Consider the following 26,471-nt stretch of genomic DNA (forward strand, 5'->3'; position numbering starts at 1 on the left):
TACAGATGACAGACCTGACAGGAATAGATGACTTCAACTGGCATTTCAATACAACGAAGGTTGAGTAAGTGAAGAAAGGTGATTTAAACCCAAATTCCGAAGAACAGTTCTTTGAGTCTGTTGAATCTCAATGTTAGTCAGTATAACTAAGCTAAAAGTAGAATTATGTGATTGCTCCATCTGGTGCCAGACTCATTTCCTAGCAGCGGAAGCAGCAGTTGAATTCTTGAGTGAGCATGCTAGAACTAGGAATGGTATATGGCCAAAATAAACATGGGGAAAGGATCTTTTTGTCAGAGGTGGGGAGAAGAAAGAAGGAAGGCTGGGGACATGCTGTGTACCACATTTCTACAGAGATAGTGAAGAGATCTATGAACAGTGACATGTTAAAAACTTCATGCTAATCCTTTAAAAATATTCTAAATTAAGGATATAATGGTTTTGAAAGGTGAGTATATTTGTTTTCTGATATTTATATTAAAAGTGTTAACTAAAACTAATTTTTTGGCGAATGTTCTAATATTAAGGTGTAACATTTGTATAAAGAATATCAAATATAAATAAAGCTGTCTGTTCAAAGTTAAGCTCTAGAGGGATGAAGCTTTTAACAACCCAAAGGGAATAACATGACTTTCAGCAGTGCTTTTCTTGCATGTTCCCACAATTGATTTGAGTCTTGCAGGATTTCAAATTCTGAGTCCATTTTCTAGCACCACAGTTTTGCATTAAACGAGAATGAAGGCCGCACCATTTAATCCTTCCCCCACTAGTTCTCTAGCACTGTGGTTCTGCAGATCAAAAGAGCTCCTCATGGTTTAACTGGTGTGGGAGGAGATCAGCATGTCATCTCTTGGCTATCCTTCAGTTCCTCAGCAGTGTTAGATACTAACAAGAATTTCAGGAATATGAAAGAAGCAACTTCCATTTGCAGGACTGAAGTAAGAATAAGGAATTCTAATCAAAGTACCGTTTCTGACTTTCTTTAAATAGATTCGTTTATCCTCTTGAAGATGTATATGTAAAGTACAATTTCCCCTTGAAATGTGCTATTGCAATAACTCCCAATGGTTCTAATTGGAATTATGTGCACAGATTGAGAGGAAAGTAGAGCAGTGCGCTAATTTTCTCTTGAGTATTGTGATTTCTTGCTCTAATTTTGTTCCACATATTAATTTCATTTATCTTTTACAAAAAAGCAGCTTTGACTACCTCTCTTATTCTCTCCTTGCTAATCTATTTCCCTTGGGCTACTTCTAATATTTCAAATTTTGGAGTTGATTCAAAAAGCTGACTTAATCTGAGTACAGTGCTGAGACTGTGTTGATTGTATTGGTATCTATTTATGAATAATGTGAGACGGCACTAAAAGCTGTGTCTTGAATGTTACTTCAGTAGCATAAAGAAGGAGACATATTTTCTCATGTTTGTACTTGTAAATGTGTCACTCTTCTTCCCCTGGGGACGCCACTAGGACTTTATATTCCCAGGACAATATAGAGGTGGTTTAAATGGTCTGTCACAGCACCACTTTATCCTGTGCCTGAGTAGGATGGGGATGACAGTCTAAGATTTGCATCTGGCTGGTCCCTGCTTCTCATACTAGAGGCTGAACTGATTCCCAGCTTCCTAAAATATGAGATACATGCAAAGACTGCACCCATGTCCCTTCTCATGGCAATGCTCCTGTGCCTCTCATGGCACAGTATTTCTGAATCCAAGCTCAATCCCATACCGATAGGTTTTTACTTTTTCCAAATTCCATGTGAAATAATTAACTTGTCTTTGAATACTGGATGGCTCTTCTTATAAATAAATTAGATTAATATGTGCTTTCCCAAGAAGTGCTGTTGAGTAGTTTCTGTTTGTATTCAGTGTCAATTTATATTTCAGTCCTTGGGCGCCCCCCCCATACACACACAAATGCTTTTCAGTCGTCATGGTGCCCTGGAGAGGAATGGACTCAACATTAGTGATTTGCCTTTTTATCTAACTTGAGCCTGCTGGAACTCCTAAGTGCCAGGTGCTGGATGTGGCTCTGGTTAGGGTGCAGGTTAAAGTGCAAATTAGGGCTATCTAAAGAGTCCTTGTGTGGATGGATGTGTGGTGGATAGGTTAGCTGGAGTGTTTGAAGGATATAGCTTCTCCCTTGGCCCCAAACTCACTCCAGTGCCACCTTTGCGTCCTGCTTATCTGCTTTCATTAGGTAGCGAGAGCAAAACATGGGGTTTGGTCCCAAGTTTGATGCTTCTCTGCTACCTACTTTGCTTTGAATTATGGCTCTATTCACAACCTACAAGACCTTGGAGTCTCAAGCTATACAGGAAATACAGCTGGGAATACTTTTCGGTGGACAGGAGACTGATGATTTCTTTCAGATGTGAATCTTAGCCCTGTGATCTGTATGTTAGTGGAACCTTGAGGTGACAACTGTAGCACGTGGTACATGAGACATCATGTTATTAAATCTTAAATAGACATTAAATCATTCACAAGGCAAAAACACTGTAGAATACACATTTGGGTTGCTGTGTGCCTGAAAGATTGCTTTTTTTTCCTCTCAACTGTAAGTGATCTAATACTCCAAAATTAGGTGCAAAGTAAATCTGTCTGTAAACCTGGGTTTTGTGTTTAACCCTGAAGAGCTATTTTGTGATTTGGATGAGGAAGAGAAGAATTTACCTCACTGGTATCTTTATTTGAAAAAGTACCTGGAGTGCAGCTTTCCAGGTTGATTAGGTGATTGTGCAACTTAGTGAAATATTGGTCGTAGTTTTAGAGATTGGATTAAGATAACATTAGACATCTCCTTGTGATCTCAGAGCAGTAAGATTTCATTACGCAGGCAACTGTGTTATATCGGAATTCTGATTTAGTGCCAGAGCCATTTGCAAGAAAACAATTTTCTAAATATTACCAAAAACTATGCAAACTAGTACTGACAGATGGCTGTAAGATAGACATTAAAATGGTCCACTTTAACAGTTTATATTGGATTTGGTTGCTGTTGTTGTGTTTAGATTAATAAAAGGAAAGCAAATGACAAAAATCATTCATTTTGAAATGTAGACAATACTGGTGCATAACGAAATCAAACATACATTATATACTCTATTACTCCGTGTCAATCTTTATTATAGAGTAAGCTGTAGAATGATACCGAGGAAATAATACAAATAAGCACATTATTGCTAGGCAAATAGCTAGAGTTTATGTAGCAAGGCTATGATGAAGCTATTTCTCCATCTTTTCCTACCCCCTCCCCCAGCTGTCAACACCACTGCCTTATAGCTTCAGTTTTTATTCTACTTTGCTCTTTCAATTTATGCTTGAGACAGTTATGCTCGTAGTTTATATTCTGTTATTTTCAGTAGAAGGGAAAGTACCTTCCACCAAATCTAACAACCAAAATACTTCTGACTTTGGATAGTACAAGGAAAATTTTGGATAGTGGGGGCTGTTCTTCAAAATTATGATATGGCATCTATGAACAATGAATTCATGTTTTCCACAATTGTTAATTATGGAAAAAGGAGTGATCTCGACTTCTTATATGGTTATGAATTAATGTTAGAAAAAAGCATTAATGGGAAATGCATTATGTTATGTTCCTAACAAAATTTTGATTGCGATTTATCATCTTTATAAATTCATTCTGCAGTACTTCAGCTATATTTCCAAAGCACAATTAGCCACATGCTGAAAGACTGGTTGTTATGTTGTTGAGAAGCACTTAAAAAATATTCAGCAGACCAGAATGGTAGGAACTGTATGACTAGAATAACTAAGAGCAAAATCAATAACCAGAAAGATAATTTCTGCAAACTAAATAGACTTTTTTTTTTCCTGCCGACTAGCTTTTACGTTAATTTAACATACTTTTCCAGGTTGATCTGCACTTCATGAAAAAGATACCACCTGGAGCTGAAGCCTCAAACATTTTAGTTGGCGAACTGGAGTTCTTGGACCGTGCGGTTGTTGCGTTTGTGAGGTTGTCTCCTGCAGTGCTGCTCACGGGCCTAGCTGAAGTTCCAATCCCAACAAGGTACTGTTAGATTTACTTCTGCTCATGTTTTTCTAAACTGTGTCCCTTGTGGAGATAGGGCGATGTGGCCTTCAACTTTGTCATTTGTTGAGGTGTGAATTTGCTTCTTTCTTTATGAGAGGAACATCTCTCCACTCAGCCTTTAAGTGATCTATGGGTGTGTTCAGGAACAAGCCATCTGTGTGTGAAGGTAATCATTCTTCATGGAAGTAAAAGTGATAGCTTGCCACTTCTGTTAGTTACAACACAGAATTTATCGTACATTGTTAGTACTTCAGACAAAATACTGTGAGGCTGAAGTAACAGTCAGAAAAGAGGTACAATATTTCACCTGGGTGGAACTGAAGCTACTTTTGTGATACTGCATAATTATATCTGGAAGGAAAAAATGATGAAGCAAGTAAAAGGAAAAAGCAAACTGTGATTTGATTGACCAAGGACTGAATAGGTGAAGAACAAGATGTAAATATCACATTACTGTAAAACTTTTTTGTGAGATACTTGAGCAGAAGTGAATGTGACTTTTGATCCTAAATTTTTGTTTGTTGAAACTTCAGTGAAATATTTTGGTTTTGAGAGGAGTTTATAAGGAGTGGGTTTTTATGTCCAAAATAGACTTCATAGCCAAATAGAAAGATTCTTTTCAGAATAACAATATGCCAGTGATTACAGCATTCAAGTAGATCAGCAGATATATTGTTTCCTGCTGGCATTAATTTGGATCAAAACTCCAACCTGATTCTCCCACATCTGAATTCAATGACTTAACTGTCATGCAGTCTCTCTCTCACTTTTTTCCTATATGTGCTTTTGTTTGCCCAGAATTCCAGAAAACAGTACTGTCGTCCAGTTTTTATGCCACTCAGCGAAGAAATGAAATGCCGAAATTCAAATTCTTGCTTCTAATCATATAAACAATCTAAAGTCTGCTTTAAGTCTAAGTTTAATAACACTTTTTTTCATCTCCAGTTCATCTGTGTGTACGTGCACGTGTTAAAGGGAGTGATGTTAAGAGACTGAATTGGCTTTGAAAACAAATTCCAAAGTCTTTCCCCATAATCTCCTCCAACCTCCCACAAAACTTCCTGGCAAAGTGAAAACAACCCAGATTTCTTGATTTTTGGTGAGAACAAAATTAAAGGAAATTAAATTAAAGAATTAAAATTAAGGATGATTACATTTTTCTGCAAAAATATTTATTTTTGGAATAATTTAATAATGTTAATTAGGCAAATTAATTATTTTTTGTATTTTGGTTAGATAGAGATTTTGTCCTGAGCAAGATTGACTCTTTAGCAAGATTCGTTTGAACCTATCCTGTGCATTTTGCAGAATCTTACTAGCCCCAAGCCTAGACTAGAGGCTATCAAGATTCTTTTTAATGGAAGTGAAAGGGAAGTGAATGATTTTTATTTGGGGTAATTTCACTTCCCTAATATTGCAGTAGTACTAACTGTATACATGAAATGGTTCTATTAACTTAATAGAATTAACATTAAATTCATGTTTAAAAACATTTCTATACATAGACTATAGCTGCATATATTTATTATGTAAGATAAGGTTTATTATGTAAGGAGGTTTTGATAGTCTCGATCAAGTCTGACTGTGAAGCTTATGGTATATTTTTGGAATTTATTTTCATATTTTTTGTAACCACAGCTTCGTGTTTAAATTCATGTGTGATGATCTTGAACAACTTTATATAGAATATTTGTCTTACAGGTTCTTCTAGTCCAACTCTTAAACAAGTATTTCTGCACCATGCATAGTTACTTTCAACCATCTATTCTTTACAATATTTTTATTTGACATTTACTTACAGATTTTTGTTTATTCTTCTTGGACCATTGGGCAAAGGGCAACAGTACCATGAGATTGGAAGATCAATTGCAACACTAATGACGGATGAGGTATTTCTCTATTTGAGACTTGGTTTTAGTCATTTTGCACTGACTGAAAAGGTGTATTGGGAAATCTCCAATACAGAATCCTCCAACTGAAATGTAGCTAATCTTTCTGAAGGAACCCTGCAGAAGGGTCGGGTTCATTGCGTGATCTTGTAACTGCTGAGATAACGCTGCTGTAAGGAGATACAAAATGAGAGATGTGATTCACATGCAAGTAGCAGATACCTTCACTGAGAAGTTTCCATTTTTCAGTTATGTTCCAATGGAATTAATTTCATTTTAAACTGTAAAAATATTTAGAACTTTTGACACCCCTAGGTGTGTTTTTGCATGGCAGGTGCTTTACCAGAAACTCTAGTCAGTTGATGCTGAGATTGTTTCTTTGGTTTTTGCAAGTGGGAAATACATAAGCTGCATTCCATGTAAGAGAAGAACTGTGTATGAGTATTCCTCTCCCCATCTCTTTTTCCGTCCCACATACATACACTTCTCTTCTTTAATTACAGGTATTCCATGATGTTGCTTATAAAGCAAAAGACCGCAATGACTTGGTTTCTGGAATTGATGAATTTCTTGACCAGGTTACGGTTCTCCCTCCTGGAGAATGGGACCCAACAATTCGAATAGAACCGCCTAAAAATGTTCCCTCTCAGGTATGTACGTTGTAAAATTCAGGTACTTCTAAAGGTTTTGATGAATTTTTCCTGGGTAAAATTAAATTAGATTATTTAGCATTAATTATAGAGTGACAACAATCCATTATAGTTCTCTCTTGAATAAAGACCAGTTGTATCTGAAGGTCTTAGGTTTAGGGGTAAAAAGTCATAAGCATCTTTGATTACTTTGTAAAACAGCTGTTGTGTGCTTTTCTTCTGAGCTTATCGCTACATCTTAGTTTTCTGAAATTAAAAAAAAAAAACCAAACTCACTCCAATGCACATGAGTGCTTACCCTCCTACAGGTGTGCAATTTTCATCAGAAGATAATTCAAAAAAGCACAGAAGATTACAAAATAAAGGAATCCCTTCTTTCTTGATGGCTTTTTTAACAGGATTACATGATTGTGTCTAAGTATTTAGTGTGGGTTATTACTGAACTCTGACTATTCACTCAGCTGTTCAATCATTATATATTCCTCTGTTCTTTGATTATGATTGCATTGCATTTTGAATTTTCTCTGCATTTTGGTTAGAAAATACCTCTAAAACATGAGATTTGTTTTTTTTAGTTCTGTCGGGTAGATGATCCTGCTTATGCTAGCTTGCTAGCGAAGCCAAAATGCAGTGCCCACTTAAGAGCAAGAATTGATCGAAACAGCGTGGCTTGCTTCTCTTTTGAAATATTTTCTGATACAGGATTTTCTTTGATCAGTTCTTTAAATGTCTTGGAACAAAGCTCCTTCTACTCTTTCCCTGTTACAGACCTGCTCTTCTGATTATGAAAAAATTGTGTTGATGAAGCTTGCAGTAAAATCTAAATATGTAGTCTTTCAACTCTCAAATCCTGGATCCAGCCTAATAAATCTTGGCATGTCAATGTACCTTACATGAGCTTGGAAGGTTGGGAAAATGAAAGAGACTCTGAGAGGTGCCATGTATGAAGTTTAGTGTGTCCACCTACAGAGAGGCAGAAATACCTATATGTATAAAAGAGATATATTAATTATTTGTATGTATATATGTATCTAAATTTGTGTCTGCTATAAGTGTAAATTTATATATAATATAAATGTATACATACATGTCATAAATTATGAATTTATTATACAATTTGTATTGGAGGTATAAAATAAAATCATCAGAAACTTAAACTTGAATAACATCTGAAAATGCATCCTGAGGAACTACTAGTCACATAGCTTCAGTAATATGGAGCTCAGCACCTGTATGGGTAGATAAATACGTGATTATTCTGCAATGGTTGCATCTATATTAGTGCATTAGCTCACATCAGGAGTGTGCGTTTGAAGCAGATTTTCTAATCCTGCAGTGTATGAGCTGAATTGCTTTGGATGAAACCAAACTGGAAGATGTGCTCCAGGAGAGCTCTTGGTGGGTTTGAGCCAAGGTGGTGTTCAGTCCACGGGACTAGACTAGAACTAGTCAGAAGCTGAAGAAGAAGAAACAAACCTGGGATGTGTATAGGGCAGACGTCAGGGCCTCTGTACCAGCTGTTTCACTCTACTGGTCTACTCCTAGTGGACTGACCCACTTCCCAGTGTGAACAGAGCCATCAGGGTGCCTGCTGTGGTGGCCACAGTGCTGTCAGTACTCCGTCTAACGAGCTTCAAGGAGCTCGTGTAGGTCAAACCATTTGCACTTCTTACTGTAGTGTAGTTCAAACTTCAGAAGCACTGGAAGTCACTGAGAAACAGTTAAATGCCGTTCTCTCTTCTGTTTCATTTGAGTGGTTTTTCCTTGATCTTTTCACCTCTTTCTTTTTGAAGACAGTAAAGCTACGTTCAAATAGCAGTCCTGGCAACAAAATGAAAATGTGGAGCTATAATTCTGTTAATGCATTTTTCACTCATTTAATGAATGGGAAGTAGAAAGATACTGCACAAAAGGAAAAATAATTGTCACTTGCCCATTTCCTCTGCTAAAATTGTGTTTTGGTTGTTAGGATCTGTGAACAGTATCTTTTTCTTCTGTTAGGAGAAGCGTAAGATCCCAGGAGTGCCAAATGGGACTGCAGCTCATGGGGACCCAGAACAACCTGGTGGACACTCTGGACCAGAATTGCAACGCACTGGAAAGTTAGTGAAAACTTGTTTTATGTACAAAATCCTAAGTGTTTTAAGTGGTGTGCTTTCAAAGGAATTATAATGGTCTGGCTCTCTCTCAAATGGTATATGGTATATGACTGGTAGATGGTTTCTTTCAGGTGTTATTCCTGATTTGTATACCATGTGGTTGAAAAAGACTACTCACTCATCTATAGAAGAGGGGAGAGAGGAAGAAGATTTGTGTTTTTACACTGTATTTATTGCAAACTCCTTTCTCTATTGTTTTTAAAGGTCAGACCTCTGGTAAACTTGATTCATGTCTCTTGTTTCTGTACAGTATGAAAGCAAAGTTGTGAATAGTCTTCTCCCATATACTGTAAAAGCTTACAGCTATTTTGTTGTTGAAACTTCTGGGTTATGAAGCTCTGGCATTTCTTTTTTGCCTTATTAAGCCGCAATATGTCGTGGAACATAAGGCTGCTGTTAACAGTGACTACAACACACACATCTGAAAGAAGAACTTGGCCCAAGGAATAAATACGCTCTTTCTTCTAATAGGGTGTGTTGTAAGCGCATCAGCTGCCAGTGGTCACCTTAGTGCAGTATCATCATACTGGTAGCTGTGTGCTAGATATTTCCTTTACTTTGCTGCCTCTTGATATTTAAATATCATTCCTACCTGTATAAGGCTAAAGATTCGATTGCAATGTTGGTGCACACAGAACAGCAGAGGGGCGTGCTGGCCAGTATGGCTTTAAGCCATTCTTTATCCTTGCTAGTGAACTAGGTATTGTCAACTTGAAAGATCATTCTAATATTTAGGAGGTGGTGGCACTTTGTCTTTCTTGTTCCCCAATGACATCTGATACCTTTGGTGCCTGAGGGGAAAAAAAGGCATTGTGGGATATTTACTTTAACTTTATGGTGTACTGTAAGGATTGTCTATTCCTAATATTTGCTTCTATTTAGGTAGTATAAATGACAGATGACGACAGTTCTTGTCCTGGGAAGCTTATGGCCTACATTTAATTCTATCATCTAATGTATTTAGGAAACAGCTCTCAAGTAAAGAACATGAAGCACTCTATCCGTAGAAAATTTATGTGGTCAAACAGGCACTGCAGTACTGTCTGATTGAACAAATGCAAAGAATGATTTCAAGCAGAAGTGTAGGCACACAAATTGTAAGGGTTTTGTACGTGGGAGCTAACAACTATCCAAAGGTTGTTGAAGATTTTATAAAAGAAACATGGAAATTAATTTATTCTAAAAACACAATTTACTGATTACAGTTATCGAGAGAGGGTTCCCAGAAACTTTCTTCTAGGGAAGGATGAATTGTCACTTGATCAAAGAAGAGTTGGTACTCCTTCTTTAAAGAGATACTATGGAAGAAAGTTCAGTCAGCTTTTTTTCATGAATTTAATCTCTCTTATTTTTTAGATTTTTTGGAGGATTGATTTTGGATATAAAAAGAAAAGCTCCCTTCTTCTGGAGTGACTTCAGGGATGCTCTCAGTCTACAGTGTCTGGCATCGTTTTTGTTTCTCTACTGTGCTTGCATGTCTCCTGTCATCACATTTGGTGGTCTGCTGGGAGAAGCTACTGAAGGTCGTATAGTATGTGTTAAATCTGAACTCTTTAAACAAACTTACTTTCCTAGGTTTGTGGTTAGTATTTTCTTGCTGTTGCATGAGTCACCTGTAAATTTTGGTGTTTAAATATTTAGAAGGCTACAAACTGAGATACTAGACAAGGGGCCTGTTTGAAAATTTATGGAAACTTCTCTTTGTATCATATTCAGAGTGCAATAGAATCACTGTTTGGAGCATCCATGACTGGAATTGCCTACTCTCTCTTTGGTGGACAGCCTCTCACTATACTAGGCAGCACAGGACCAGTTTTGGTGTTTGAGAAGATCTTATTCAAATTTTGCAAGTAAGTGAAGTATCCATATTTCAAATTTCAGACATATTTTTCAGTGTCATGGCTAAGTGTATATGACTAAGTGTATATGACTAAATAACGTTTATAGATTCCTTAGTAGCATGATGAAGATTTCTCATTGATTTGTTTGCACACTATTCATGGGTGAGATCATGATACACATTTCAGCTAAGGTGTTCTTAAGTAAAATTAGAAACAATTGATCCCAAAGTACCAACAGCTGTGGAATAAAAGTAGAAGTTTCTTTTGGGGTGCATTGCTTAGACTTTCAGAATATGAAAATTATGCAGTGACTGAGACAAGTGTAATGTGTTTGGTTGGGTTTTTTTGTTCTTTTTTTTTTTTTTTTTAAGCTGTTTTGAAAGGAATGCAAACTTCAAAATCGTTTTGTATTGTGTTGTTTCCTCCTCTAAAACGATACATTTAAATCCACAGTTCCTCTCATCTCTAACTCAGGCAGTGCGTTTTATCTTCTCACGCATGAAGTAAGCACAGTGGTGGTGGCGCCGTCTTTCAGTAGTCACTGATACAGCTCCTCCACCCTCAGAAGAGATGAAGCGTCATGCCAGAACAGCATATCCCCACATTTATGCTAACGTGCTGTACATAACATACCACAACGTTGGTAAAAACTGTCCCTGCATCTTGGCAACCATGATGCTTTTCCAAGATCCTCTCTGCTTTTCAGCCTCATTGCTGTGACCGGGACTACTGCAGCAGGAGAAATGCTGGTAGAGCAAAATCTCCTGAACTCTGCAGAGTAGGATGGCCTGTTCAGCTTCCCAAGAGCTCTTTATTATCACCTTCTTGTACACCTTTCAAGTCTTGGTGATAATGTCATCCAAAGTATTTGGAGCTCTATTATCATATGTAATAAGCACACAAGATTTTGTTGAGGGGGGAACATCTGTCAAAGAAACAGGAATGAAAAGACATTTTCCCTAACGTGGCATCTGCTGATTTTTATTTTAGCTAGTCATGCATCCTAAAAAGAAATTGGCAGGTGTTGGCTGTTCACAAGGCAGTCATATGGGATAAAGGGGCGGGTGGACCTTTTGCACAAGATGCTTATGGCCACTTTCAAAGCTATTCACTCACTTTAGTGGAAATAGAGCTCTTTGTCTCCCTTTACTTGGGAAGACAGATCAGGTCAGGAGTTGACTTGATAGTATCTTCAGTTCATGATAACAAGAAAATTTCTGATTCAGACTGTCCCTAGAATCGCACATCCTAGACAAAGTAAATTTTGGAGTTGCCTCATCTACATTTAGGAAACTATGACTTGACAGAAGATAAACTATGTTTAATTTTGTTTTTCTTTAGAGAGTATGGGTTGTCATACCTTTCTCTGAGAGCTAGCATCGGGCTGTGGACTGCAATCCTGTGCATCATCCTTGTCGCAACTGATGCGAGCTCCCTAGTCTGTTACATTACCCGGTTTACTGAAGAAGCTTTTGCTTCTCTTATCTGCATCATTTTCATTTATGAGGCCTTAGAGAAGCTATTTCATCTCAGTGAGACATATCCAATCAACATGCACAATAATTTGGATCTGCTGACTCAATACTCGTAAGTAAGATTTCTTCTGTTAACACTTTTTTTTTTCATAAGTTGTTTTCCCTGTGAGGAACACAACCAGTGCACAGCGGGAAAAATTCATGATAGTTGTGAACTTTCATGTGGAAGTACTTAGCTTGTCTATAATGCAGAGTTGAAACGTAGAGATATTTAGTTTCTTTTTCTCGGCGCTATTGAGTTGGGTATGATTCTGGCATATAGCTATAGTTAGTGGTGGTATGTTTACAGACCAGAATCTTAAGTAAAAAATATCTTGACTTGGAGTTTTAGAAAACTTACATGTGAAACTTGGGAGTCATAGAATAAAAAGTAGGGCTAAGTGAGACTTTGGCTTTAGTCTTTTATTCACATTTTTATCTAACTGTGCAACTCAATGATCTCTTACTATAATTTATATTGATGCTTTATAATATTTTTGAATGGTCATGCAACATTTTTATATCATATTTATCTGCTAATTTTTTTCAAATTGAAATGTTAGCCTTCCTGAAAAGGATATAATTCCATGTACCTCTTTTATTTTATTCTCTATGACAGTGAAAGTTAAAGCTCCAAGAACTGAAATGGGTTTGGAATTATTTGGTGCTTGTCAGCAAAGATTAATTTTGTCAAAATCAATTTTTTCATAATAAGATCTTTTTATATGGCTCCATTTAAGCAACTTTGCTTTATTGTTGAGTTTTGACAAGGAGAATTTGGATAAGGAGTATTCTAACTGGGGAATAAAAAAGTGAATTATTTTGATCAGAATAGTTTTATTTAGAAGTAAAAAACTCAGACTTCTTTCTGTGATATGAGAACAACAATATCCTTCCAGTAAAGGACAAGATCCTGGTGTGGCCTGAGGCCAATCAAGCCTGGTCATCTAAGCAACTAAAATGTCATTAAAAAGCATTTTCAAAGATGATCTTCCTCCAGAAATGTGTTTATTATTTCACTGAACCGAGGTGAACCCTCTGCATGAATCAGGAGGGATCCAAAAAGAACAATGCTTAAACGGTGCCACTTTTTCTGTTCACTGGAAAAACAGGAGCGTCTCAACCAAATGTCTTATTTGCATTTTAAGCTGGGAAAAACAAAACACAGTGGTAGAGAAAACATTCGAGCTTTGGTATGTTATCATTCCTAGAAAAATAGGTAGTAAGTCCTGAATGTGAATGCATATTATAGACCTTAAAGGACAGAACAAGTTAAATTATAGAAACTATAGTTCTGCTCTCATATGCTCTCTCATCATGCTGAAAAAATATTATTAAAAAATATCTGTAATAGTTTAATCTGTAGACAAAGGAATACTAATTTGAAGAAAAAGCAATATACATATAGTATATACTGTGCATGCAGTTGAGGTTATATCCTAGCCTCATTTTACTTGACTTCCGTGAAGTCAACATTTCACTCTGAAGAGCCTTGTGTAGCACAGTGTTGTTCTTGGACTTTTTTTTCCTTTGTCATTTCAAAGTAGTCATGTCAAAGGTACACAGAATATGCTGTTCTTGTACTGCTCTGAAATATCCTATGAAGACAAAATTTTATTCAGGCACCACGTAGCAGACAGAGCTGAGATGTTAAAATGCCTAATCAATAGAAAATGGTAACACATGTTATTTTAAGTTACATTATAACTTTTTCATTCAGAGAGTAAGTCTAGTTTTTTCAAATGTTCCAGAGTCAGACAAGCCTATTGGCAGAGCTTAAAAAGTTATCTGTTATTAACTTCGAATACAAAAGAAAAGCATTTAAAATTTTTTTAATCTTGTACTTAATGTTTTCTTTTGGTTCAGTGATTTTTGTATGGGTTGAATGATTTATCTAAATCATTCCAAAAGCATTCAGTCTATTTGAACTGAGACAGTATGAAAATTGAAATAGTCTGGAATATGTCTTTGAAATAACATGCAAGAAAAACAGACATTCATTGTAGCAAATCAGGAAGTCAGTACTATATTTCAATTATGTATGCTTTTCCAAAGTTACTATACATATTCCTTCTGTCTTTGTCTTCCTGAAAAAAGCTTTCTGAGTTTGTTTGCTTCCAGGTAAATGGAAACAACTCCGCACCTTTACTTTCCTCCTCCTTTCCAAGGAAAAGTCAAGTCTCTCCCTTCCTTCCTAGTCCCAAAGGCCAGTCGTGTTCTTTTAATTGTGTGTTTCCTTCAGCTGTTTTCCCATTTCCAGGAGGACTTCAAGGGAATGATTTCCTTTCCCTCTCTCTGAAAACTGGTTTTCCCTTTCCAACATCTCTGTAAACATTTTCATCTGATATCAGCCTTCTCCATCCAGCCAGCTCACCAGTGAAAATGGCTTCAGAAAGTTACTGCTGCTGCCATGGTTCATTCTGTATAGGGAGCCAGGAACAGCTCCTGCCACCCTCAAGCCCCGCTCAAATGTCTCTCTCTCAGTTCCAAAAAGATCAAAAATGAGAACAAGAGTAAGTTCCAAATCAGTTATTTGAAATAAAAATCTCATTTTTGTGTACTTGAAGTTGGGGAATATTGCTTTCATGAGGAAGAGAAGCTTGTTATACAGCATCTGACCCCAATCCTTCTAGTCATAGTTTAAATCAGTAACAAACTTGGGCTGAAACTGGTCCTGTCCTTAAAGGACCAGCATACTCTGTTACAGAAGCTAATTAGTATCTGCTGTTTTGCTAATTAAAACAGCTGTTTGCATTTTCCTCTTTGGGGATTTTAAAGACAAGTTTTTAATTGTTAGTAAAGCCTTGTCAGTTCTTTAATTAGCAATGGGTGAACTTCAAAAGGTTGAGCAATTCATTTCTCTTCGGATACTTAGCCAAAGCTTATGTAAAACTTGATCCTGGGTCTGCAGTTCTGTGCTAGAAAACTCAGCTTCTACTGTAAAATTTCTAAGATTTCTAGAATGTCTGTTTCCTACTGCAAAAGAAGAAGATACATATAGTTCATGGTACTGTGTATATTTGGTCCAGGTCTCCTCTCTTCTCCTATGGACTTTTCCAGGACACTCTGCTGTCCATAGGTGCTCTGTCTGCATCCTAGTACTGTTGTTTGCCCTGGTGGGACATGAGCTTGACCCAGGAAAAGTTGTTGGCATGCTATTAGTACTGTCCTTTGGACTACTAGAAAGACAAAGAAAATGGACATTTTAAGTGGTTCATATTTCAGCCAGATTGGAACCATGTTTCAAGTGACAAAGAAACCCCATTCTGTAGTTGGGGTAGGTTTGACTTCTGTCGTATATCAAACTTTTGCAAAGGAGATTGTTTAAAAGACTATGATTGTCTAAAAAACTATATTGCACGTAGTTCATCTTACGGTTATAGGAATCATTACTAGTATCTCCCATAACAAGCCTTGGAAGACTATAGAAAGAATATATAAGACAGGTTTTTTCTAAATCAGTCAGAACCACATATTTGAAAATCAGTTGAAAGTCCTCCTAAATGTTTTCTTAAAAACTCACTTTTGCCAGGTAAAATATATGCTTTTGTCTTTATGTTACAGAATTGTATTTCAAAAAGACAACAACATCTTTTATTGCGTGATCTAATTAATGTAAATTACTATTACTATATACTTTTTAGTCTTTTTCTTTATTATTCTTCTTTGTTACTTTGTGTTGAAATGTTGGCCCTATGGTTATCTACTTTCAGGCAAATCAATTCAGCATCCATATATGACTTTTTTAAATACCATCTTTAGGATATGGAAAATACTCGCACTTTCTAGTAATGAATAATAATACATTTATGAGCTAAATTAAAGGAGAACAAATACAATCTAATTTTCAGTGTGCTACTGTGCTTCAACCGTGTGGAGTTTTTTAACATGCATAGTTTTGAAAGAATTTAAATATAGTAGCTGCTTGTTTGTTAAATAAAATACACATACTTTCTGATCTGGGCTTTCCTTCTCTTCCACCCCCCCCTTTTTTTTTTGCTGTGACCTTTTTGTATTTGTCATGCCATTAGCATTTGTAGGTTGGCATAGCAACTCTTACTTCTGCACTCTCCTCCTCCTGCTTTTTCCTACTCCTGTAGCAAATACATTTCCTTTTAGTGAATTCTGTGGAACACTGATGCATTTAGGTTTTAATGTGTACAGTAAGCACTAGGATATGATTTTTACTAGGAAAGGAGACCCCTACAACTTATTGGTTTAAAAACACAAGTTCTCAAAAGGAAAACAAAATAAGCATCTTGGATGAAAGGAATACGTTTTAGAAAACAATCCAATATTCTTTACAACACAATCATTTTAAGACAGTTGTCTTTGAATACAGAAGACATTATTTCTTGTGGTGAGGTTGCTCAGTTCTTGGGACTTTATATACCTTAAGCTTTTATTAATTCTTTTTTTTCCAAAGTGATGAATTCATGTTGTTTTTAATAATTCTTTACCAGAAGTTATTCAATTATTAACAGATTACATTGAATAATTTTAAAGTGATTTCTTGGCATAGTAATATGCATATTACAATCTGTCTTGGTATTGACATGCACTTAAGAATTAGAAGTAGAAAATCCCACTCTTTGATGTAATTAAGGAGCCAAGATCGTGTCAATCTCAATGTCTTATGCAGGCTATAGAAACCATGGCTTCTAGAAGGTATTGTAAAAATTAGTTTTGTGCATACCACTGTCTGCACAAGCAAATTTAAATCTTTCATTAGCTATATAACTTAATCTAAATTTACTAAATTAATTTAAATTAAAAGATTAGAAATTAAAATTTACATTTGTAAATAAAAAATAAATTTACTTAATCTAAATTTACTAAATTTGGTCTACTGTTACTAGATGCAAATTGTGTTGTTTTATGCTCTGTATTCCTTGAGCTGCAAGTGGAATGAATATAGTCAGTGATGATAAACGTAGCAAAAAGAGACGTTGGTTTATAGGGATTTCTTGTTATAATCCTAGGCATGTAATTTAATTCCAGTCACTGTAATGATTTCTTTGAACTCAAATATGAATGTAGATTTTCTTTCCCCATTCCTTACAGTTTTCTTCCACAATCAAGTAACTCTGTCATGTCCTCTGTAATTAACTGTAAGGACTTTCCTCTTCCCAGAATCATGCAATTCTTATGATGAAGTTCAGCTGGTGGTTTCCTTTTGTTTCTTGACAAAACCTTGAATGCAAAGATTCTTTTTCTTTGTTTTTTGTTTTTTTTAGGACATCTCTGTCCCTGCCCAACCCAACTGACTCATTTTTGTGTTTTTCTCTCTACTGAGTCCAGTAGGTGCCTGTCCTGTTTCATTCTTTTTACTACCTATTGCCCCACTTTGGAAAAGGATCTCCTTGTTAAGCAATTCTGTACAGCATTTAGCTTGTAATTGATAATTAGTCAACACCAGGTCTTCAAAATGTGAAAAGGTTTATGTAAATTCCTTGGGTCATTTTGTTACAGCAGCTTTGTGTGTATACACTACATTTCAACAATTAAAAATCATACTGACCATATCATGTGTGCAGTATATCATTCCTAAACCCTCATTATACTGAATCTTTTCTCCTCAGGTAGATGGCTTTTTTTATTATTTTTATTTTTTACTTTGAAAAGGGGGTGAGCTGACATCCTAGAACCTATATCTCAGTATATAAGCTTTCAGATGAATTGTCAAAACGAAAAATGCTTCCCACATAATTACACTACTTTTCTGCACATTTACCTCTATGTATGGCAGTTACATACCATAGTACTGCTACGAATGCATAGACTGCATTCTACACCAGACAACTAATAAAGACTTACTGTTAAGAGTGATAGACAAGGTTAACAAAACTACAGCGTAATTATAAATTTGTTTTGCACTTTCCCCTTGACAGAACATTTTTCCTTCTGATGTGCTATACAAAGAAACCTGATTCTTTGGGATTTCTTCTCTACAACATCAGTTTTTCCTCCAGATTTATCTATGTGGGTATATGAAATTGTTGTGTTGGATGCATTATCTGATGCTTTTATAGGCTCTTCTGATTTCCTCCTCAGCTTCACAGACTAAACTGAATATAGTCAAATGCCCACTGATGTTCATGATTGTCAGAGATGGGCTACAATACATTAAGGATTTAATGGTCTAATTCAGTATGGCAGATCTCATGAATAAATGAAGAAAAATTCCCATCTTATCATGACAGTTGTGCTTTGAAAGCATTTTGTGAACTGAAAATAGAACTTAACTGACAAGTCTATTTCCCACCAGCATTAAGTTATTTTATTTCCAGTCTTTTCTCCACCGGGACTTTGGCTTCATCGCTATTAATGTTGACATGAGGAGGATTATGATAAATATAATGGCAAGGATATACAGGTGTTTTAGGTATGGAATGACAGATAATGAATCTTATGATACCATTATCATCTCCTTTCTGTAGCAGCTATTACACAAACGAAAGGACTGTGCAAGTGCCCATAACTCCCATGAAAATTATGTATTTGGAGACAACCTAAAAATGCTTGGCATTCTGCTGTTGATGGGCCTTCTTTCAGTGTTGTAAATGCAACATAACCAATGCTTATGCATATGTTCTAACACATTACTGTTAAATTAGTGATGTTGCCTTCCTTTTCCATACCATGTTCTTATTCTGTCTGTTATGTCACCAGTGCACAGCAAACCCCACAGAGCATACTCCGTTTCTTAGGGAGAAAAACCTTCCTACTCATATTACCAAATGTGTGTTCTGATGTTCAGTGAGACATATTGTTTAAACAAGCACATTTTGTAACTTACTTGTCATACTTGTTTTTTTAAAATATAAATATTCATATTGAACAAATCTCATTCTCTAACTTAAATGAGTTAAAAAGAGGTTTTGCTGTTCTAGGAAGGTGAAATGTTATGTTGGCTTATTATGAAGAAACTGCAGTTGCACCTTTTACAGGTCAGATCTTTGGGTAGGATAAAGAGGTATAGCGTGCAGCACGCACATGCTGGAAAAAATAGGAACTCTAGAATGGTGTCTTACGAGTTGAACACACCGAGCTGTAAAATGGCAACTGCTTATGGCTGAGTGGCTGTAAGGCTTCCAAAGAAGCTACACCGTTTAAGTGTGTTTTACTTGCTCACAAAAATACTGGGCCAGATTATTATTCCAAGCTCTTATGTTAGCTCTAATGGCAGCACAATGAGCTAGCATTTGCTGTTAATGCTGTGCTCATTTTTTAAATGCTCAAGGAGGAGAAAGTGCATGACAGGTCAAGGAATGTCATAAGCACATGGTGAAGAACAAGCCTGAAGAATTGTGTGTAAAAGATGGCGATGAGAGGGATTCCCCTGCAGGACCTGATAGTTTAGTAAGTTTTTTGTTTTGCAGTAAAACGGGAAGGTACAGTCAGGATTGAGTATTTTGAGTACAGAATCTTTCACTAGACTAGTTGTTGGGCAACAACCATGTTTAGAAATATTTTGCATTTTATTGCTGATGTACAAAAGAGGAAAAAAAGCAACTTATTTCACATATAAAATACCAGGTTTGTATTTTCCCAGCCTTTATTCGCTTTCACTGTGTCCAAAGGAAGAGGGATAATACGGACAATCTCTTTGGTGCTGACTATCTCTTTGGGGAACAGAAAAGGACACTCGTGGTTTTCTGAGATGTCCTGAAGCTGCTGTTGTCAAGTCCTCCCTTGTACTTTGAAAACAGGATAAGATGTATAGGAAATGTTGCACACAGTGAAGTTATGATGGCTACCTCAAATTATGAAACTTGTGAAACTTAGACTTATGAAACAAAAGCAAAAAGAGCTAGGAAAAATGAGGAAAAAATGTGGGGAGGTTAGGAGGACACGGAAGGGAAGGAGGTGACATCAGGACCTCCACTGTAACAGTCTGATTGGTGTTGAAGATTTAACTGACGTCTTCATCCTCCTCTGAAAGAGAGAGGTACAGGCTCACAGGGATAGCGGTGCATCAGCCAGCTGTAAAACTCGTTCTTTCTCATCTACCATCCTGATCTCATCTACCATTCCCCATCCTGATCCTCCAGTGATTTCTTGAACACCTTGGAAGGTATAAAGCCCATAATGACTCCTTATTTTGGTTATTTTTGTAGCTAGCAGCTTAGGGCCATTATTTTCCTGTTACTTTCTCCTTTTGTCAGTTCTGATCTTAAGACAGTCCTCATGCGTCTACTGGAGGTTATCTTGTCTGAAATGGTTTAGTCAGCCAGTTTTATAAGCCACTTTGTGGTAGGCTGTATTGGACATTTGAACAACCTGGTGGAAGAAAGCTTCTTCACTGCAAGCTCCACCAACCTCTCCCTTGTTACAAAATAAGGACATTTTAGATATACAAGGGAATGACCTACACCTGGTATCTAGGGCCACTTTACATATCATAGCCTACAGCTGCTGTTTCACAGAGGCATGAGTCTCCTGTAAACCCTCTCACATGTGTGCCAACTCAGCACAGGTGTCACAGATACCATGGTGCATCTAAAATGGCACTAGGCACCTATGTTTAGACATCTGAATTGTTCCCAGGAGTTCAAAATGTCTTGCAGTAGCCAGATGTGCAAAGATGTGAAGAAGAATTGTTCTGTCATCATTGTGACGAAACATGTATAACGTGAGATTGGCACCAGAGATTTTTGTTGTTTATTTTTTACTGTAATGACAGCTATATTTTTGCCATGATGACCATGTCAGGTTCTTTTCTGCCTTTGTTTTAGCCATGAATAAAGTTGTTTCTTCCTAGCCATGCTGAAGGAGAATTAAAAATAATGAATCATTCTGTACCTTTTAGCATGACAAAGATGACTGACTCCTTATAACAAAGGCATGGGAGAATGTTGCTCAGTTCTTACTGTATTTGGAGCTGAATATGAGAAAGTAATTATAAGCATACATATAGTCTCTTGCTGTTCAGTGTGAAAAGAGCATAAACTCCAAAGAGAATATGTTGGGCAGGTGCTCAGCACTTTAAACAACTTTACTAGCATATAGACTTAAGAACACCTGAACCTTCAAGAGGCAATACACTTTTGCTCACTCCAGCTTTAAGAGTTTTATCAAGAAAATAAAAATATGTTTTAGTTGTTCACAATTCAGTGTATTTTACTTCTTGTCCTGAGAGCTGACCTCTCCATTAGGGTAAAAAATGACAACAGAAGAGACTAACAGCTTAAAAAGATTAAGGTAGAAAGCCTTATTTTGCTAATGCAAGTTTGTCCTTGCAGGTTAGTTGTGTTTGGGAAATAGTCATTATTGCAGCAATTACATCTGCTATGAAATGTCACCTTATAGTAGTTAATCCTAATAATTTCTGTTCTGGCACTGAATGGCACCTCCAGTTGTGTTTTGTAGGCTGGACAGGGATTGTTTTACTATCCCCTTTTTCTATAGTGCTAGGCAATTAGCGTGCTGATGGAAGGCAGTTGTACCGTGATAAAATGTCATTGTTGCTAGAGGACATATTGTATTGAAAACAATACACTATAACATTGTGTATATCAAAGCACTGAGTTCATTGTCTGAAGAGGTAGTACTGAAGTGCCTTACTGTGTCCTTTAGTGCTTCTTCAGCATTAAGGCAGTTTTCATAATTATTGGGTCCCTGGGGTACTAAATAGACTGGGATAGTCACAACATGCTCGCTTTTCACACAGTGAACTATCTACTTTACTAGAGAGGTAAAATTAAAATCAAAATACAGGATTTGATCTTTACAGTTAGGGCCTAATTTTGCACCCATTCAGTGACAGAAGCTCTCATGGTGCAGGATGAAGATTTTGGTCTTTATGGGCTGAGTTTGTACATATGATTTGCTGATGAATGATCTGCCATCAGTAAATGCCTATGAAGCTTGGTGAAGGCTAGACTGGAATGCTAATTCCCTGCAAAGGAGGACAGCAGTATTGATATAGGAATAAACAGTGTGATGGATCTCATCAAAGGTGAATTACTTGAGCTATATTAAGTTGTAGCTTCATTTGCCATGTTTCTGACTGTAAGGAACTAGAAAATAATAGCTTCTCTAACGTTTAAATGTAACTTTGCAATTTGTAGCAAGTGTAGCTATATAATATAGTGTTGGTGACATGCACAGTCTTCCCTTCTAGTGAGAAAGTGACTGTGATTGAGCAGCCCACGTCACCTTGGCCTACTGTAATCAAATCCCAATGGGCCATCGCCCAGCGTCTGGCCAGTCTGCGATCAGCGATGGACAAAAGGGGGCAGGGAGCTTCTGTGTTCACAGGAAACAATAGTAACCTGAAATAGCCACATCTGTACTGTTGCATGAATGTCAAATGTCCCCTTGCAATAACAAAGACATACTGTGTATTGACTTTATTATGCTACTTTAACTCACTATTAGTGACGTGCTTCATTTAACCCATTTTGTAATATTTTTAACTACGCTTTGAACACGCATTCATTCTGCACTTGGGGCCTGATCCAAAGCACGTTAAGTCTGCTTGAAAGATCCAGTTGACTTCGGTGTCTGTTGGCTCAGGCCCTCTATTCCTCTGAATGCTATTGCTTTTTTGTTTTGTTTTGTTTCTCGTTTATGGGCTGTAAGGGCTTTTTCTTTCTTTTATAAATATCTGCATTTAAAATAAAACCAAGGAGTTGCACAAAGACAGTCTGCATCTCTCTGTGCATATATATTAAATGCAGTTGTGGTGTCACATGTATAGTATTGTAATGGAAATACAGTAGCATTATCCTGTACTCATAATATAGATGGCAGAATTTCATATTTGGAAAATATTACAAACCTAGATAAGAGTTTTCATCTTCATTTTGTGGACAGATAAACAGCCACAGAGAAAAGTGGTGGCTTAGCTAAGTGAATAAAGTGATATTCTAGAGCTGGAATACAAATGTGTGCCTAAAGACTCTCAACTCTATGGGCAGAAATTATCCTGTCCCCCGCTACTCCTGAAAACTTTATCAGAAAGGGGAGTACAGCATTATTTTGCAGCCATCATAAGCTAGTTAAAATGCTATCAGGATAGATAATACCATAGATTTTTAAAACAGGATTAATTCAGAGAGAATTGCAAAGCAAACTTGGCATCTTGGAACCTACAGAGTATCCTGCATATTTTGAAGGCCTTATCAAAGAAAAAGCCTCCCACAGTTGCTTCAGAGGATTTAAAGACTTAATTTTGATTTTAAATTGCCTTTGAAGTGTTGTCCTCCCACACTGCCTCTTAACCTTTTGTATGTTAAAATGCACAATTTAAAATGAAAAGCATGCTTTTAAAGCAGTTGTGGGGAAAGGAAAAACAATGGACACAGAGCTTTAAGTGCTGGTGATCTTGCAGAGCCCTGGTAGTTGGCTGGGGAGTTGGGCAGTTTTTCATTCAAAGACGTTTAGGAAAGAGAAAGGGACAGAATACAGTTTACTCTTGAGATATGTATCGGCCTAGAGCTGTGCGTAGCATCAAATCTCCATGGAGGAAAGTTTAGGCATTAGGGAGTGGAACAGCACTGGCACATTCTCAGTATTTTGAACTGTGCTCTTCATGAAACCTAGAGATATCAGTAGAACAGAACAAAACAGGAGGAAAAACTTATTGTGGAGAGTGGTTATATATGTCATGTTACGTACTATATATGCATACACACTTCACGGCAAATTATACTCTAGTAATAGCACTAGCTACAGAACTACAAACTGCTTCAAAGCATGCATTTACTGAATTAATTTAAACTAAAATTATATGGCGAAGTAGAGCACAATTTTAATATGTCATAACATTGATAAATAATTGAGATTCTTATCTGATACATCTTTTATTAGTAAGGAAAAAAATGTTGTTTTGTCTTTTCAGATGCAATTGTGTGGAACCAGAACATCCTAGCAATAAAACCTTGCAATACTGGCATGACTACAATATATCTGCATCTAATGTGCCATGGGGGAACCTAACTGTGTCAGTAAGTGAAATATTGGGACCAGTAAATAAAGGCACAAGCATAACTAATTTTGTCTGTCCTACTGCAGCAAATATTATATTGAAAAAATACTCTGTTCCATCTGATAATACTCATTCAAATAAAGCCTATGAGATACTTCACTGAACAAAGATATGGACTTTGTAACGTTATCTCCTTTTGTAAGCCTTTTGCTAGAATATTACGCAGTCTTTGATAGTACATTTTAAAGCAAATGTGTACATTTTGTGCCCTGTTTTGAAAACTTCTTGACACTAGCACAAGAGTTTGACTGAGATCTAAACACATGAAGTGACAACGGATTTGTCCTAAATTCTGCCAGATGGCAAAACCAAAGTATCCTTGGGTAGAAATACTCCAGAAGCTTTTATTTCCACTAGAACATTCTCCAGCTTTTCAGGCTATAGTGGAGAGGAGAGAGGAGAAATGTTGTAAAATTTCTGTTTGCTGACCAGATTTCTCTCTTGTCTAGGCCTTCGGTGTTATTTATGACTTAGTTATGTAAATTTTCTTCCAGGGAGGGAGGAGGAACAAATTACAGATAGCTTGGGAGACACTGCATATGTAACTTGTTTCTAAATGGTACATGGCTTTGACTAGGTTTAAAGAATGTACAGCTTCAGATTTTCCATCTTTAAAGCAACCTTTACAGCTTGATAGAAATGGCATATTGAGGCGAGGCCACCACTTTTTTTCACAAATAGATCATTTCATTATGAAGCCAAAGAGAATTCAGTACAAAAGACACAAAACTAAAGGAGATCTCTCAAAACTAAATTGCAGTTAACACCTTCCTTGGCATAACCAAATGAAACTTTACACTGCCAATCCAATGGACCATCTTCAGTGGATACTATTTTTTCTTTCAAAGGCAGAAGAACGGTGCTCTTCTATCGCAAGTTAAGCAGGAACTGTCGTCCATGGCTGTTATGTCTAGATAGTAAGGACTTCTCCTCACCTCTGTTCGTGTGGCAACAGCACAGAAAAAGTTGAGAACTGCTGGCCTGAGGGATTCCAGCAACCTAGAATGAATATTCTCAAAATTTCAGCACACTCTAAGAGCATCTGTGCAGGGGCAGACTCCTCCTCTCACTTTCTCAGATCTCTGACAGTGTTTTTCAGAGTACATTTGCAGCTGAGGAAATTTAAAATAACAGATTTTGTTTTAACTATAAATGTAAAAGACCTGCTGAATTATATAAAACCCTTTAAAACTTCTCCTCAAAAGCTTATTGCCAAAACTTGAGTTTACATGAGTAACAGTATAACTGAACAACTTTTCCCATGAGTCCCTATGGTTGTCAAAAGAAATATCTGAATTTCTTCCTACTTGTATATATTTATTCTTTGCAAACATCATCAGGAAACTTCAATTCTCCTATTCTACAGAGGTGTACTAAAAGATTAGACATAGTTGTCTATTACTAATTTGGTCAGCCTAATTCCACTCTCTTATCTGTTGCTCAGTTCTTCCTGTTGCTTCTTATGTCTGGTTTATAAGTTTTAAGTTACTTCCTAAAACCCAGATTGGTCAGGAAAGAAGACAATCACTTTCTCTGAAAGACCACAGAAAGACCAGAATTTCTTTGGCTATCTAGGACAAACTGAGTGTGAACAGAGTGTTAATGCTAACAAAATCTATTTCAGTAAGTGTGTAGATGCCTATTCGTACATGATTAAAATCATCTCTGTGCTGTGCAAACATCAAAGGTCTAGCTCAGGTCAGGACCAGGTTTTCATTTGCTGTCCAAAAACCTTGAGAATTTCTTCTGGATTTCCTGAAACTACTTTTTGTCCACCTAATGCCTTTATTTCAGGCAAAACTGCATCATATTTACCCTAGGTTTACTGCTATGCCAATATAAAATGTTTTGCAGCCTTTTGTCTCATAGTCATCAAATAGCAACTACATTTTTTTCAAACCAGCCTTTGTTCAAAGCCAATGTTTCTTATACTAAGTCAAGCCACGAATGTGATGAGTCAATGACCCAATTTATTTGATAGCAAAAGATCCTGATCTGGCAGGATATTGCTGTCCGGAATCTCTTATTCTGGTTGCTGAGGGGTTTTTTTTTGCTCAATATGGGGTATTGCGGGGGAGAGGGAGGTCATGGAAGGAGAAGGAAAGCATTGGGAGTCCAGAAACTGTAGCTCACAGTTTTGTAGCTGCACTGTATTTCTCTGCTTGTTATACTGGAACAAGTGTGTCTTTAAACAACTAATGGATGGTATTGGAGAAATACTAGAGATTTATTCTATTTTATTTGCATATTTGATCATAAATTGTATTGGATAGAATTAATGTTACAGATTTTGGAGGTTTGCTGCATTTTACCAGCTCACTTTTTAGAAAAAGATAATTTTATGGAATGTGCTGCCC

The 26,471-nt window shown here is 36.7% G+C and overlaps 2 protein-coding genes across 12 annotated transcripts in view; one reads left to right on the top strand and one right to left on the bottom strand.

Moving 5' to 3' along the window:
- The window catches only part of SLC4A10 (solute carrier family 4 member 10), a 160,972-nt gene that overhangs the window by 111,984 nt on the left and 22,517 nt on the right, over positions 1 to 26,471 (top strand). For all 9 annotated transcript variants that reach the window (XR_003258295.2, XR_003258301.2, XM_064514850.1 and 6 more), the window contains 8 exons: positions 3,885 to 4,042; positions 5,868 to 5,955; positions 6,459 to 6,605; positions 8,607 to 8,707; positions 10,121 to 10,295; positions 10,481 to 10,614; positions 11,947 to 12,192; positions 23,968 to 24,073. Coding sequence is in view for 7 of the 9 variants with exons in the window: in XM_064514850.1 (XP_064370920.1) it covers positions 3,885 to 4,042; positions 5,868 to 5,955; positions 6,459 to 6,605; positions 8,607 to 8,707; positions 10,121 to 10,295; positions 10,481 to 10,614; positions 11,947 to 12,192; positions 23,968 to 24,073 (1,155 nt within the window). In the remaining 2 variants the exon portion in view is untranslated. The remainder of the gene's footprint in view (positions 1 to 3,884; positions 4,043 to 5,867; positions 5,956 to 6,458; positions 6,606 to 8,606; positions 8,708 to 10,120; positions 10,296 to 10,480; positions 10,615 to 11,946; positions 12,193 to 23,967; positions 24,074 to 26,471) is intronic.
- The window catches only part of DPP4 (dipeptidyl peptidase 4), a 91,658-nt gene that overhangs the window by 751 nt on the left and 64,436 nt on the right, over positions 1 to 26,471 (bottom strand). The window contains exon 26 of one of the 3 annotated variants that reach the window (XM_064514852.1): positions 6,075 to 6,125. The exons of 1 other annotated variant lie outside the window; for it this stretch is intronic. In XM_064514852.1, the coding sequence (XP_064370922.1) occupies positions 6,090 to 6,125 (36 nt within the window). In that variant the 3' untranslated portion in view covers positions 6,075 to 6,089. Of the gene's footprint in view, positions 1 to 6,074; positions 6,126 to 8,296; positions 8,427 to 26,471 lie in introns of those variants that run through there. One more of the 3 variants, XM_026094542.2, reaches the window with a different exon arrangement.

Source organism: Dromaius novaehollandiae, chromosome 7, assembly GCF_036370855.1.
Source record: "Dromaius novaehollandiae isolate bDroNov1 chromosome 7, bDroNov1.hap1, whole genome shotgun sequence".
In the NCBI taxonomy this organism is placed as follows: Eukaryota; Metazoa; Chordata; class Aves; order Casuariiformes; family Dromaiidae; genus Dromaius; species Dromaius novaehollandiae.